The 15398-nt window shown below is 45.6% G+C and overlaps 1 protein-coding gene across 1 annotated transcript in view; it reads left to right on the forward strand.

Moving 5' to 3' along the window:
- The window catches only part of Baz1b (bromodomain adjacent to zinc finger domain 1B), a 59160-nt gene that overhangs the window by 38232 nt on the left and 5530 nt on the right, over window positions 1-15398 (forward strand). The window contains exons 11-16 of the mRNA XM_028860677.2: window positions 1611-1709; window positions 3446-3623; window positions 5347-5529; window positions 10722-10869; window positions 12495-12642; window positions 15182-15294. Of these exons, the coding sequence (XP_028716510.1) occupies window positions 1611-1709; window positions 3446-3623; window positions 5347-5529; window positions 10722-10869; window positions 12495-12642; window positions 15182-15294 (869 nt within the window). The remainder of the gene's footprint in view (window positions 1-1610; window positions 1710-3445; window positions 3624-5346; window positions 5530-10721; window positions 10870-12494; window positions 12643-15181; window positions 15295-15398) is intronic.

Consider the following 15398-nt stretch of genomic DNA (forward strand, 5'->3'; position numbering starts at 1 on the left):
AGCATGAGTGAAGCCCTGAGTTGTATCTCAAGTAGCTCATAAGCTGTGGGTGGTATGTTCCTGTAATCCCAGCACTCAGGAGTTGGAAGCAGGAGGATCAGGGGTTTATTTGTTTGGTTTTTTTATTTGATTTTTTTAGAGACAGGATTTCTCTGTGTAGCCTTGGCTGTCCTGGAACTCAGAGAGATACACCTGCCTCTGCCTCTGCCTCTGCCTCCTAAGTGCTGTGACTAAAGATGTGCGCCACCACTGCCTGGCTAGGATCAGGAGTTTAAGGCCAACCTGGGCTACATGAGACCCTGTTTAAAAAAAAAAAAAACAAACCCGCACTGTTTTAAAACCAAATGTGATCTTTTGGTAACAAGCTGTTTTTCTCAAAGTTTAGGATTTGCTTTTCTCTGCTTGTTCTTGTTTGGTTTCTGTTGCTGTGATTAAACACTATGGCCAAAAACAGTTTGGGGAGGAAAAGGTTTGTTTTGGCTTATAGGTTACAGACAGTCTTCCAGGAGAGCCGGGGCAGGAGCTCATGGAAGAGTCACACAGGGATGCTGTTGACTGGCTTGCTCCGAGGCTCACCTGCAGCTGCTTTCTTTCCACCTGCTTTGGGATGGTGCTGACCACAGTGGGCTGGACCCTCCTATATTAACTAGCAGTCAAGACATGCCCCACAGGCCTCGCTGATGGAAGCAGTCGCTCACCTGAGGGTCCCTCTTCCCTGTTGTGTCCAGTTGACAACCTAGATTAGCTATCAGTCCCTTTATAATAGAATTTTGTATATTGTGAGCTGAATTCACCCCAGAGAATTGAGACACAGAGTCTTACACTATAGCTCAGGCTGGTCTGAAAGTTACTGTGTAACTTAAGCTGGCTTTGAGCTCACTCAAATCTTCCTGCCGTAGCAGGAATCCCAAATGGTAGGATTACAGATGTGCACCATCCAGTCTGCTGGGCATTGCATTTCATGAAGCATTGCCAAATGCTCCTGTTTCGGTTCAGAAATATGAAGTATTTTGAATTTGGTGATTACACTTTACAAATCATGTATAAAGTAAAATTAAGACACATACAGTCATTAAGTAAACTTTACTCATTGAAAATATTATTTAAATAGCTATTGGTCTCTGTATGTACAATTCTGCTTTAGGCAAAAACTAGATTTTGAGAAGGTCTTTGCTACTTTTGATTACATAAAATGTTTGATGCAATCCCCTATATCTTAGCTATTTTAGTTTGAGGTATAAATTTACTTTTTGAAGTTGCATGGACAAGTATTCTATTGCCTTTATAAAATCTGTTTCTGGGCTGAGCAGTGGTGACTCACTCCTTTAATCCAGCTCAAGAAGGGGGGCAGGGGCTACCCTGATCTACAGAGCAAATTCCAGGACAGCCAGGACTACACAGGGAAACCTTAACTCAGAAAAAAACAAACAAATAGATATCTGTATTGTAGCAGGAGACCATGTTGGCCTCGTGGAAATAGTAAATTAGGTAGACTTAGACGAAAAACAGTCTGGAATTCTGCATTTCTCACTCACTGTCAGCCTGAGACTCCATACACTGTTTGATTTGAACTGTTTTTCCAACTTGTAAGGTTTGTTATGCTTCTACAGGTTCCTGTGTGATAGTCAGAAGGAACTGGATGAGTTGCTAAATTGCCTTCATCCTCAGGGAATAAGAGAAAGTCAGCTTAAAGAGAGACTGGAAAAAAGGTAAGGGTTTCCTCTTGTTTACCACATCTTCTCAGTGTAAATGTCAGTATCAGAGCAATGTGGTTTTGAAATAGGCTCTCTTTGTAGACTAGGCTGGCCTCAAACTCACAGAGATCTGCCTGCCTCTGCCTCCCTAGTGCTGGAACTAAAGGTGTGCACCATGGTACCCAGCAGCAAGATGTTTTTTTGGTTTGGGCTTGTTTGCATGATTTATTTTTTGAATGTGTGCATTTTTTTTAAATTTACTGATATTATACGTATGAGTGTTTTGTCTCCACGTATGTCTCTACCATGTGTATGAGTGTCCTGAAAGGCCAGAAGAAGGCAGGGAATCTCCTGGGACTGGAGTTTCATATGGTTGTGAGCCACCATGTAGATGTTTAGCCGTCAAAACTTGGGTCCTCTGGAAGAGCAGCCAGTGTTCTTAATGGCTGAGCCATCTCTCTAGCCTCAGCTTGCATGCTTGCTTGAAACAGGGTCTTATGTAGCCCAGACTAGCTTTGAATTCACTGTATAGCCAAGATGACGACTTCTAACCTTCCTGCCTCTACACTCTATGTGATGGTGTAGGTCTCAAGGAGCTCTTGGCTAGAGGTATGTACAACTATACCTGGCTTTTTGTTGATAATCTATTACAGTTATATAAAAATAAGTCTGGGGGGCTGGAGAGATGGCTCAGCGGTTAAGAGGTTGTTCTTCCAGAGGACCCAGGTTCAATTCCCAGCCCCCATGTGGCAGCTCACAACTGCCTATAAATCCAGTTCCAGGGGATCTGACACCTTCACACAGATATATATGCAGGCAAAACATCAATGTACATAAAATAAAGATAAATAAATTATTTAAAAAAAATAAGTTCCTGGATCTCGCTCTGTATACCAGGCTGGCCTCGAACTCAGAAAGATCCGCCTGCCTCTGCCTCCCGAGTGCTGGGATTATAGGCGTGCGCCACCACTGCCCGGCTCTTTTTTTTTTTTTTTTAAGATTTATTTATTATGTGTATGGTGTTCTGTCAGCATTTATGTCTGCAAGGCAGAAGAGGGCACCAGATCTCATAAGTGGTTGTGAATCACCATGTGGTTGCTAGGGGTTGAACTCAGGACCTCTTGTCCGCAACCAGTGATCTTAACCTCTGAGCCATCTCTCCAGCTCCTATCTTGTAATCTTTTTAAGCATGTTTGTTTAGATAAAATATACATTTTAGGTCGCATGATCCAGGGTAGCATATTTGGTCTTTGACTGGTGTGTGCCCTGCACCAAGCTGTGAGCCATGGTAGTTAAGAGAATTGCACGAATGCTTTCCTAGCTGAGTTAACATTCAAACCTGATCTGTCAGTGTTCACAATAGACCAGAGATAGAAGTACCATAAATGCCCATCAGTTGATCAGCAGAAGACAGAATGTGATCTGTCCAAACAGCATATTCTCATGAGAAGGGATGGAAGCTGGAGGGCTTGTTGCACAGAACACATATGGACAAAAGACCCATAAACGTTAAAAAAAAAATAAATAAAGAGCGAAGCACTAGTTTGTGTTGCTACCTGGGTGTCAAAACATTGTGCTAAGCAAAAGAAGCCAGACATGAAAGGCTGCATATTATATGATTCTGTTTGTGTGAAGCATCAATATCAGTATAGATAACAGAGAAACAGAGCCAGTTACTCGTCACTGGGGCATGTAGAAGTGCCTCTAAAAGTCTCTATACTCCTCCTTGTTCCTAATCCTAATTCTTGTAGGTACCAAGAAATTACTCACTCCATTTATTTGGCTCGGAAGCCAAATCTGGGTCTAAAAGCTTGTGACGGCAACCAGGAGCTCTTGGACTTCCTGCGGAGTGACCTTATTGAAGTGGCAACGAGGCTGCAGAAAGGAGGGCTTGGCTACATGGAGGGCACGGCAGAGTTTGAAGCCCGGGTAAGAGTGCAGGGAAGGACCACGAATGCTGCTGCTCTAGAAGCTCAACAGGGAGTCACTTCCAGAGCTGGTGTCTTACGTGCTAAAATAAAGCGGGTCCTGGTTCCATTTGGGGGTGTTGTGCATAATATATGTGGGAGCACAAGTTGATGCATATAATTGTTTTCTTTGTCATCTCTTTTGTTTGCTAAATATTTATCAGGAAATGGGCCAAATTCAATTATTTCTCTTGCTGAAATTGAGTTATTCTTTCTGGCTTGTTCTTTTTCTTCATGCAGGGTTTATGTGGCCCTGACAAGAACTCACTGTGTAAGATCAGGCTGGCCTCATGCCGGGCGGTGGTGGTGCACACCTTTAATCCCAGCATTCGGGAGACAGAGGCAGGCAGATCTTTGTGAGTTCGAGGCCAGCCTGGTCTACAGAGCGAGATCCAGGAAAGGCGCAAAGCTACACACAGAAACCCTGTCTCGAAAAACAAAACAAAAAAAAAGATCAGGCTGGCCTCAAACACAGTAATCTCTTGATTGTGCTTCCCAAGTGCTGGCAGGAAAGGTGTACTCCACCATGCCTGACTATATAGTTTTAAATTGGTGTGCCTTATGTAACTGACAAGTCAATGCACGGGGTGTAATACAAGTTTTCGAGCCCAGGGGGCATTTCAGTGATTAAGAGCACGTACTGCTCTTACCGAGCACCCACATTCAGTTCCCAGCACTCTATCAGGCAGTTCACAGCCACCTGGACCTTCAGCTCTAGAGGATCAGACACCTCTGGCCCCTTTGGGCATTGCCCTCTTGTGCACATACTCCAAGCAGACACATACATATAGTTAAAAATAAAAAAATGAATCTTTATTTAAAAAAATGTAAGCCCAGCATGGTATTGCATGCCTTTAATCCCAGTACTTAGGCAGAGGTAAGCAGGTCTTTATTTTCCCTTTTCTTTTGAGACAGTGTGTTACTATGTAGCCTTGGCTGGTAAGAAGCTTGGTATGTGGATCAACCTGTCCTCCAGCTTAAGAGATCTGCCTCCTCTGCCTCCCAAGTGCTAGGATTAAAGACTTGTACCATCACTCCCCGATAAAAAGTTTATCTTGGTTATGTGTTGGATATGTGCATATGTTCTTGTCCTGGAAGCCAGAAGTGCTGGACCCACTGGTGAGTGTGACCCTCCTGACACGGGTGCTGGGATCTGGTCCTCTGCAAGAGCAGTGTACACTCTTCACTGCTGAACCATCTCTGCAACTTCAGAAAGAATGTAATTGTGATAGTGTGTCTGCCTCTTCATTCATAAAATAAACAGAGGTTTAATGGAGATGGAGAATGGAAAGCTCAGTGCCTGACCTCAGCCAGAAAGTGCCGAAAGCTTGAGCCTTCTCCAACTGTCTTTGCTTTCCTTGCCTGTGTTTTATTTCTGGTTTTAATTTTGTGGTGCTGATGTTTCAGCTCACAGCCGCACACATGCTAGGCACACCCTCTGTGCCTCGGCGCTTTAGTTTATCCTGCATGTCATGGGTAATAAGGACTGAATGGAAGGATTCCTTGGAGCAGATGGGATTTCAGCATTCTGGATCCTTTCACTGGGGAAGTGGAGGTAGTCAGAGGCACGGTTAGATGTGCAGTCCTTCTAACTGAGACAGCAGTAGTTCATGGTAGGGAGTTTGGAGACAGACTTCTTTCTTTGTCCTCTTGGCCTCCACTCATTTTTAAATTCTTTCCTGTAGGTCATTTCCTTGGAGAAACTGAAGGATTTTGGTGAATGTGTCATTGCCCTTCAGGCCAGTGTCATAAAGAAATTTCTGCAAGGATTCATGGCTCCCAAACAGAAGAAAAGGAAACTCCAAAGTGAAGATTCCATAAAGTCCGAGGAAGTGGATGAAGAGAAAAAGATGGCTGAGGAAGCAAAGGTATTCAGTTACTGAATCTGAGCTGGGGATTCTTGCTTTAGGGGACTGAGTGTGTAGGAATGAGAAGTGGGGAGGCAGTCAGAGTAGTAGGACAAGCTGTTGGAGTTCCCTGTGTGTGCTCTAATAAGTCTCTGTATGTTGGTATAGTCCTGGGGCAGACACATCATCACTACAGTAGGCTGTGAAGCCCCAGTTCTTTCCCGCAATAGCAGGGTCGGACTGCTGGGACTCCCTGCTCTTTGCTCAGCTTCACCAGAGAGGACTGCACTTGTGTGTCATCTCATCACAGCTCAGAAAAGATGGAAGTTTGCATAGGGTTTCTACTAAACAAAAGACTGTCATGATGTATGTGCTCCCTAATAAAATTTGCCGAAAGATCAGAGGAAACAAAGGAACAAGCCACTAGAGAAATTGCTCACCACTACTGAATCCTGAGGCCGAAATGGAGGCGAGATCCTGTCTCCACGAACCCTCTGAGTGTCTCTTAATCCTCAGCTGAAAGGGGTCCATCTGAAAGGAGTTTCCAGCTGAAAAAGCTTCAGCCGAAAAGAGCTTCTGCTGAAAAGGCTTTGTTCCTATCTCCTCCCACCTTGTGTACATTCATCCAGCCATAGTTCGTCCTTCTAATACTTGGATTAAAGGCATGTGATTCCCAAGTACTGGGATTAAAGGTGTATGTATGCCACCACTCCCTGGCGTCTGTGTTTAATCTAGTGGCCTGTTCTCTTCTCTGATCTTCAGGCAAATTTTATTTGGTACACAATATATCACCACAAAAGATCCCTTTTATACCATCTCAGAACTCAAGACACCTGCTGTGGTGGTGCAAGCTATTGGTGAGGTGGAAGCAGGCAGGTCTCTGAGTTCAAGGCCAGGGCTACGTAGAGACTCTATCTGAAAAAGGAAGAAAAGAATTCAAGCCATCACGAGTTCAGGCTTTCTGTGCTGATGAAAAGGAGTGGTGCCTAGGCTGACTTGTGAGGGGTGCCAAGGTGGTCAGAACTTCCCAGCCATGGGCATGGGAGCTGGGTTCTGAAGTTTAGATTGAAATGAAATTTGTCACTCTGTCATGGAAAAATCTAAATTTTTTTTTTTTTTTGAGACAGGGTTTCTCTGCGTGACAGATAGCTCTGGGTGTCCTGGAACTCACTTTGTAGACCAGACTGGCCTTAAACTCAGAGATTCTACCTGCCTCTGCCTCCCCAAGTGCTGGAATTAAAGGTGTGCTCTGCCATGCCTGGTCTTTGCTTTTTTTTTTTTAAATCCAGGATCTTATGTAGCCCCAGCTGGGTTGAATCCTAAATCCTCTTACCTTCAGCTCCCAAGTGGTGAGATTAAAGGCAAGCATCACCACAGCCAGGTAGTTTAAGAATAAGTCTACTCTCAGAGGCTACAAAGCTAGCAAGGCGGTTGAGAGCATTGGCTGCTCTTCCAGAGGACCTGGGTTCTATTTCTAGCACCCACATGGCAGCCTGAGCTGTCTGTAACTCCAGTTCTAGAGGATCCAACAAGTCCTCTTATGTGTGCATATGTGATTACAAGCAAAAATGTTCAAGAGTAAGTAGGTCTACTGCTTTCTGCAACACCTCTAGAGTGTGTACACAGTTGTGTTTCTCCTTACTTTTCTTAGGCCACAGGGGGAACATGATTCAGAGAGGATTATTGGAGTAAGGGGCTGGTTTACTTCACCATGGTGCCTCCTGCCTATGTCGGTATTTTACTGGGACAGTCCTTCTGAGTTACTTTTAATGACTTTTAGCACCCAGATTACCTATGTGATCTGTAAGACAGCTCCTCCCTCGGGCTCCCAAGTGCTGAGGTTTCAGAACTGAGCCACCGGACTTGGCTTAAATTTCTTTATTGTAGTTGTATAAATTTATGGAGTACAGTATGATAATTCAGTCTGTGCACAGTGTGTGTAATGATCAAGAATGGCTAGCATTTCCTCTCTTCATAAACACTTTCTAAAGTTCATTGTACATATTTATGAGGCACTGTTTGCTAAATGCTATGTGGGTTTTGTTTTTAACTGAAGTTTTTTGTTTTATACATTGTGTGTTTGTGTGTGTGGTATGTGTGTACACACACATACACTTTTGTGTTCCACAGCTAATGAGTGTATGGAGGTCAGAGGATAACTTGCAGGAGTCAGTTCTTTCATTGTGTAGGTCTTGGGGATAGAATTCTGATTGTCAGACTTGGTGGCAGTCACCTTTACCCTGTGAGCCATATTGCCCTTTAACCCAGCTTTGTATAGGCTTTTATTGGTAAGCTCTCAAGGGAAAGAGCCTCCTCTTCCCTTGCTATTTCTTTTTCCTGAGGACCAACAGGTTCCTCTAACAAGTTCCATTAAGGGCACTTTGTGTACTAAACCCTGAGCTGAAATAAAATGTAAGCCCTTTAAGGTCCAGACCGTGTAGAGATGGAGAGCTTCTTGGAAAGTCAGTCAGGCCACTTGCTGAGTGGTTCTGCTGTCTTCTCTACTAGCAGTATCCTGCCCTGCATCTCCCACCAAAGGTCAGCTTTGCCACAGCTCAAAATTTTCCACTGTCCTCTGCTTTGAAAGTTTCCACTTAGCAAGGGCCAAGGATTCCTTGGCTAGTATCAGGCTTGTACATGAGTTTATGTCAGTCTCTCTTCTGGGCTCCAGTTTCTTTAGTTCTACAAGATTGTTTCTCAGGTCCTTTTTGTAGTAGGGGTGTGTATTTTTTAAATTTTAAAACAATTTGTTTCTTTTCACGTCGATGTGTATGCCTGCTTGTTAGTATATGCAGCATGTGAGTGTAGCATGCAGTGCGTCCAGAAGCCAGAAGGCATCCGCTCCCCAGGAACTAGAGCTCTAGGCAGTTGTCAGCTGCCTGATGTGGATGCTGGGGACTGAACCGCAGTCCTCTCTCTACAAGAGCAGCGAGTACTCTGAGCCAACTCTCCAGTCCTAGTCTGGTGTATTGTGGGGGGCCAGCCCACCCCCACATTTCCCCAGAGTACTCTTGAGTAGGAGCAGCAGGAAATATTAGAAGGATGGGGTGGGGGGAGAAAAAGATAGAAAATACAGTATAGCAACCAGGCGATGGTGGCACATGCCTTTAATCTCAGCACTCGGGAGGCAGAGCCAGTGGTCTTCCTGCCTCAGCCTCCAGGTTACAGATCTGAGCCACTGTGGGAGTCTCTGCGACCACCACAGCCAGCAGAGTAATGGTCCAAGGGAGGCAAGAAGGTAGATTCAGCACAACTAAGTAACAGTGTCAGTTTAAACTTCAGAGTCTGACACTGATAGTTTATTTTAGGCATGTTTAAGCACAGCACAATTTGGTCAGAACTTTTCTGGTGGTAATTAACAACCCCATATGTGCAATAGAGCACAAAGTAAGCCAAATAGAGACTGGAGATACTACATGAAGATGGGTTCTATAGGTTGACTGAGAAAAAACAGGCTTAGGATAAGGGTCTAGGGAAGGGTCTGGTGTAGTCTCTGGCCACACAGATCACGCAATGTCACCAGGCTAGAATGCATGTCTGCTTCCATGCTACCTTCTGGGAGGGTAATAGGTTGTGCATCCTTTTTAAGCAAAAACCCTTTGTGTTTAGCATTCCAGGTTCCCTAGTGCTTATCTCTGAGCACAAGAACCACCATGCCTCCTACAAGATACCAGAGCTGGCTTAACTTTTGTTTATTATTTTAGTTGTATAAGTTTATAGTGTCCAGGCAGTGGTGGCGCACGCCTTTAATCCCAGCACTTGGGAGGCAGAGCCAGGTGGATCTCTGAGTTCAAGGTCAGCCTCAAGTTCCAGGATAGGCACCAAAGCTACACAGAGAAACCCTGTCTTGGAGGGAAAAAAAAAAGTTTATAGTGTGTAATATAACTCAGTATGTGTACACAGTGTGGATAGTAATCAAATCACTATAGCTAGCAGTCTCCCTCTTTAAACACACATTGTTTATTTTTAGATTTTTTTATCTTATGTATATGAGTGGCTTGCCTGCATATATGTATGTATGTGTACCACATGTGTTTTTGGTGCCCACAGAGGTAAGAAGAGGGAGGATGTTGGATCCCCTGAACTGAAGGTACGAGTTGTTGTGAACTACCCTGTGCGTTCTGGGAACTAAACCCAGGTCCTCTGCAAGAGCAGCAAGTACTTTTAGCACCTTGCTATCTCTAGCCCCATTTAAACACTCTAAAAGTTCATTAATATTGCCGGGCAGTGGTGGTGCACGCCTTTAATCCCAGCGCTCGGGAGGCAGAGGTAGGTAGATCTCTATGAGTTCGAGGCCAGCCTGGTCTACAGAGTGAGATCCAGGACAGGCACCAAAACTACACAGAGAAACCCTGTCTTGAAACACACACACACCCCCAAAAAAAAGTTCATGAATACCTAATAATTGTGCAAATTTATGAGATACCATACAATATTTAATAGTGTGAACTCACAGCTGGGTGGTGGTGGTGCACACCTTTAATCCCAGCACTTGGGAGGCAGACTCAGGCTGATCTCTGTGAGTTTGAGGACAGCCAGGGCTAGCTACACACAGAGAAATCCTGTCTCAAAAAAAAACCAAAAGTGTGAACTCGCTTGTGAATTTGCTTGTCTTTCTTATGCAAGTACTTCATAGCTATTTCCTGTAATAGTCCTGTGTTGGTGTGTTCTGTCAAGGCAGCAAAGTTTTCCATTTTGAATGGTGTATCTGGAAAGACTCTTGTGTAGCCTTCCATCCCTTCTGAGTCAGGATAGCTGTCCTTCTGGTGTGGGGCAAAGGGACTGCTGGTGTGCTTTGTTACCATCCACTTCTAACCAGAGGCTCACTGGAAGCATTCCAAGCTGGGGGACTTGAATGTTCTAGCAAAGTTAGGTGCCTGCTGAGCCATCTCAGAGTTTTGTAGACCAAACATTGATGTTTATGCTGGTGTTTATTCCTACTTCTAAATGATACAACATTCTTATGATTTCACTGGAAGAGACATGTTGCTTCTCATTCCCACTCCACACTTAATCTTGGGGTAATCTTTGCTAAGTTTGTTTGTTTGTTATCTTTGAAGGCTTGGGGCGGGGGCTCTGTAATATAAGTGGATGGTTTTAATGAAACTCTAGGAGGCAGATAGCCTCAGAACTCTATGTCTTCACCCATTCCTTGCCCTCTTGTTGCGTTGAGGTAACAGTCATAATGCCAGGCTGTTTTGCTTGCTGCTTAGGTTGCCTCTGCACTGGAAAAATGGAAGACAGCCATCCGTGAAGCCCAGACCTTTTCCAGAATGCACGTTCTACTCGGGATGCTTGATGCCTGTATCAAGTGGGATATGTCTGCAGAAAATGCTAGGTGCAAAGTCTGTCGGAAAAAAGGTATGCATCGAAGTGATTGGGACTAGGCTCTCCATTCTCAAAATCCTTTTCCTCTGAGGTAATTTTTTGGTACACAATTCTCCCCCCCCCCTTGTATATACACATTCTAAGTGTGGTGGAGCAGTTTTTTCTTTGCAGTCTCATGGTGGTGAGTCTGTGTGTTCACATCTGCAGTGTATGGCTGGAGCAGCTGCTGTCTCAGTTTTGAGAGTTTCTATAGGAGCAAATTAGTTGGTTTACTACAGTCCTTTAGACATCTTAGAGGTAGGTGCTTCCAGCAGGGGGCAGTCTTTGCACATTGTGCGCACAGACCTCATCCTTTAGCCCTGAGTACAGAGCATTTGGAAATGTTTTGTCTTTTTTTTTTCTTTCAGAGCTAAGGACTGAACCCAGGGCCTTGTGCTTGCTAAGCAAGCGCTCTACCACTGAGCTAAATCTCCAACCTTTTTTTTTTTTTTTTTTTTTTTTTTTTGAAATGTTTTGTGCTGAGATCGTCCGATGATTTATTTCTCCTTGGTTATTGCTACCTTATGAACTAGCTTAGGGCTCCGTTTCAAAGAGTGAAGCACTATGTAGACGCAGTTGCTGTAAAACTGACCAAGGATGGAAGTTGGGAAAGGGAGTTAACCATGTGAAGTTCATACCGTATACTTTCAAATGGAAAGAAACCAAGTCACTCAGGACCCATGCCAAACGTGTGTGGGATAGTTTTGGGTTCCAAGAAGAGCAGCAGAGTCTCAAGCCACTGCTTGATATTTTTTTTTTTTCTGCCTTTTAGTTAAAACACACACACACACAATTTAAAATTGTTTTATTTGACGTGTTTACTTATTTTGGGATAGAGTCTCATTATGTAGCTCTGGCTGGCCTGGAACTCAAAAATATCCACCTGCTTCTGCTTCCTCTTAGAGCCCAGCCACCCCTTAGTAAATATTAATTGTCCTGCCTCAGTTCCAGGTAGTTCTGAGGAGATAAGGTAGGAACTCTCCCTAAATTGCCCTATTTTCAGAAAACAAATGCATTTTAAGAAACAAGCAGGCCGGAAAGATAGATCAGTTGGTAAAAGGCTTGTACAGAAGCATGAGGACCATAGTTTCATTGCTGCCCCCACATAAATGGTGGTTGGGCATAGCAGCCCACCTGTGCTGGCTCTTGGGAGGTGGCAACAAAAGAGGTCTCACAGAACTAGTGTCCAGTTCTGGCTTCAAGTAAGAAACCCTGCCTCGGGACAGCTGTTAAATGAGACACCTGTCGCCAGCCTCCAGCCTCCACACACACGCGCGTACAACAAAGAGGCAGCGGAATTTGGTCTGTACCTGTAAGCCCATCACTGGGAGGCAGTCAGGAGGACCTCCCCCTGACCAAGTTCCAGGCCAGCCTGGGCTGGACAAGGAGACCTTGTCTTGAAAGAAAGAGAAAGGAGCTGGAGAGACAGCTCAACCCCCGCGAGTGCTTGCTGCTCTTGCAGAGAGCTCGGGTCAGGGGTTCCTGGAACTCCAGTGCTCTCTGCTGCTTTCCCAGGCTCTGGAACACACACCATGGCCACGAATAAAACGAGGGAGAGAGAGGCGCTGTGCTGCGTTGTTTGTTGTGCCGCCAACAATGTGTGTGCTCTGTCTCTGCAGGGGAAGATGACAAGCTGATCCTGTGTGATGAGTGTAATAAAGCCTTCCACCTGTTCTGTCTGAGGCCGGCCCTCTATGAAGTACCAGATGGGGAGTGGCAGTGTCCAGCTTGCCAGCCTCCTACTGCCAGGCGAAATTCCCGGGGCAGGTGAGAATTTTTTCCTTTCAAAAATAAGTGGAGGGCTGGGGATCAGCTCACTTGGTAGAATGCTCACTTAGCTCGTACACACCCTGGCTGTGACCCCTGTTGCTACTACAGGAGTCAGGCCTGGTGGTCCATGCCTATAACCCCAGACACGGAAGGTGGGGAGGAGAACAGGAGTTCTGAGTCATCTTTGGCTACAAAGCAAGTTCAAGGCCATTCATTCCATGCTATACTAGCCGTCAGATAGGCTGATAGGTAAAGTAGCTTCAGTTACTCAAACTGAGTGTTTCCAAGGAGCTTTAAGCTCATTTGGGTGCAAAGCTTGGTCATTTGTGGTCCAGCAGTAAGAGTTTAATGCTGTTATCTCACTTTGGTTTGGGGGTATGTTGGGGGGGGTGTGGTTTTAATTTTACTTTTTTATATATGAGTATTTTGTCTGCTTGTATGTATTATACAAATAATGTGTGTGCGTGTTACCCATGGAGGTCAGAAGAGTGCCTTGGCTCCCCTGAAACTGGAGTTGTGATAGTCACAGGCTACCATGTGGGTGATGAAGGAACCTGGGTCCTACAAGAGCAATCAGTGTTCTTATCCACTCAGCCATCTGGTTTTGTTTAATGTTGACATTTCTGCTTTTCACTGTTAATACCGCCTCCTCCCCACTTTGTTTTTAATTTCAAAACAGGGTTTCTCTGTGTAGTCCTGGATATCCTTGAACTCAGAGATCTATGTGTCTGCCTCTACCTTCCAAATGCTGGGAATAAAGGCATTTACCACCAAGACCAACTGTTTCTCTTCTGGATGCTCTCCTTTTTTCCACAATTTTTTTTTTGTTTTTGTTTTTTTTTGTTGTTGTTGTTGTTTTGTTTTTTGTTTGTTTGTTTGTTTGTTTTTTGAGACAGGGTTTCTCTGTGCAGTTTTGGTGCCTGTCCTGGATCTTGCTCTGTAGACCAGGCTGGCCTCGAACTCACAGAGATCCGCCTGGCTCTGCCTCCCGAGTGCTGGGATTAAAGGTGTGTGCCACTGCCGCCTGGTGGTTGTTTGTTTGTTTGTTTGTTTGTTTTTAATGTGTGTGGCTATTTTGCCTGCATGTATGTGTGCCTGGTGCCCATGGAGGCCAAAAGAGGGCACTGGGTCCCCTGAAACTCAAGTTGCACATGGTTCTGAGCCTTTCTATGTGTGCCAGGAATCGAACCTGGGTCTGTGGAAGAGCTGCCAATGCTCTTAGCTCTGAGCCATCTCTCCAGCCCCTTGATACACTTTGTTCTCGGGTAGCAGTGGCATCTTCATTGCTTATGTCATAGCTGCTTCTACAGGCGGTCATTACCTGTTATCTGCAGCCAAATCATTGCCTTCTGTATCCATGCTTAGTTTCCTCTCCCTGGGATCTGTTGGACATGAACTTCCCTTCTTTTATTAATTAGCCAAATACTAACCCGGTGTCAGCTGTCTCCTGCTCCTCGTTCTCTGTGGCCCCCTGCTGTTCTCCCCACCTATCTCTCACTTGGGCTTCTAAGGTGGCTGTCAGCCCTTCTCCCCCTCCCATCTGTGGCCTCTCACTGGTGGAGATCAGAACGGCCTACAGAAGACACCTGTTGGAAAGTTCAGACTCCTCGTCCTTACTTTGGAGGCCCTGTTCTCCTGTTCATGTGCCTGTTACAGACCGGGTTACTCTGTCCCTTCTGCTTCCCAGCATCTGGCATCTTCTCTGTTGAGCACTGCCTGCTGGGTAAACTGCCTGAGGCTAGGCTGAAATTGCATTGCTTCTTTGAGAAGTCCTACACCCTTAGACTGGGGGCCCTCCTGAGCAGCCCAGCTGTCAGTTCTCAAACAGTGCCGGGTGCCCTGCAAGTAGAGGAGCCGCCTTGTTCTGCACTTGCGGCAGTGCAGCCAGACCACACCTTGGAAGGCACCTAACATTTGCTGCCCAGTTGCTGCTGTTGCTCTCCATTGACATTTGAGGTTGTGGAAGGGTGTGCTCACAACCACTGGCTTGTCTTTCTTGTAAAGGGCAGAGCTGTTTGATCCCAGCCACACCGTAACAGCCTTGCTCTTCTTCTCCTCCACCACCACCTCCCAGTGGAGGGGCCCAAGGCCTGCTGCTCTAGAGACAGGCTGTGGACCAGCTCTTCTTAGTTGGGATTAGTTGCTTTGTCGTGTGGTCGTCATCTGCAGCTTCTGGAAGAGAGCCATCAAGTCCTTAGTCCTCTCAGTCCACCCCAGAGTCGGGCAGCTCCGGTGTCTGGAGGGTTAACTTAGCGGATAGTTAGTGAAACAAAAGGAATTGTCTTTTAGACTGTTTGGAGAAAAGTAGAGGTTGTTTTTGTTCTTGATCTCCCCCCCCCCCCATTGGTGTCCTCTAAACCCTTTTAGACTGAGCAGAGGGAGGCAGACTGCTGAAGCACAGTAGAAACCATGGGCCTACACTCTGAGGGTCTCTCCTTCACTGGGCTCCATCTGGTCCATGAGTGGACCTGTCGGGATCCTGTGGGATGTCAGGTGTCAATTAAACTGAGTCTCTACTTGGCCTTTCCTCTCACAGGAATTACACTGAAGATTCTACCTCTGAGGACAGTGAAGGTGATGAGAGTGAGGAAGAGGAGGAAGAGGAGGAGGAGGAGGAAGAGGAGGACTATGAAGTGGCTGGCTTGCGGTGTAAGTGTCTGGTGTGGCATCGCTGTCCTCAGTCCTTCTGACTGGCAGAGAAGTTCAGCACTGCCTGTCTTCCTCTTCTCCCTTGGGGCTGTGGGCGACTGAGT

The sequence above is a fragment of the Peromyscus leucopus genome, chromosome 23 (assembly GCF_004664715.2).
Source record: "Peromyscus leucopus breed LL Stock chromosome 23, UCI_PerLeu_2.1, whole genome shotgun sequence".
Classification (NCBI taxonomy): domain Eukaryota; kingdom Metazoa; phylum Chordata; class Mammalia; order Rodentia; family Cricetidae; genus Peromyscus; species Peromyscus leucopus.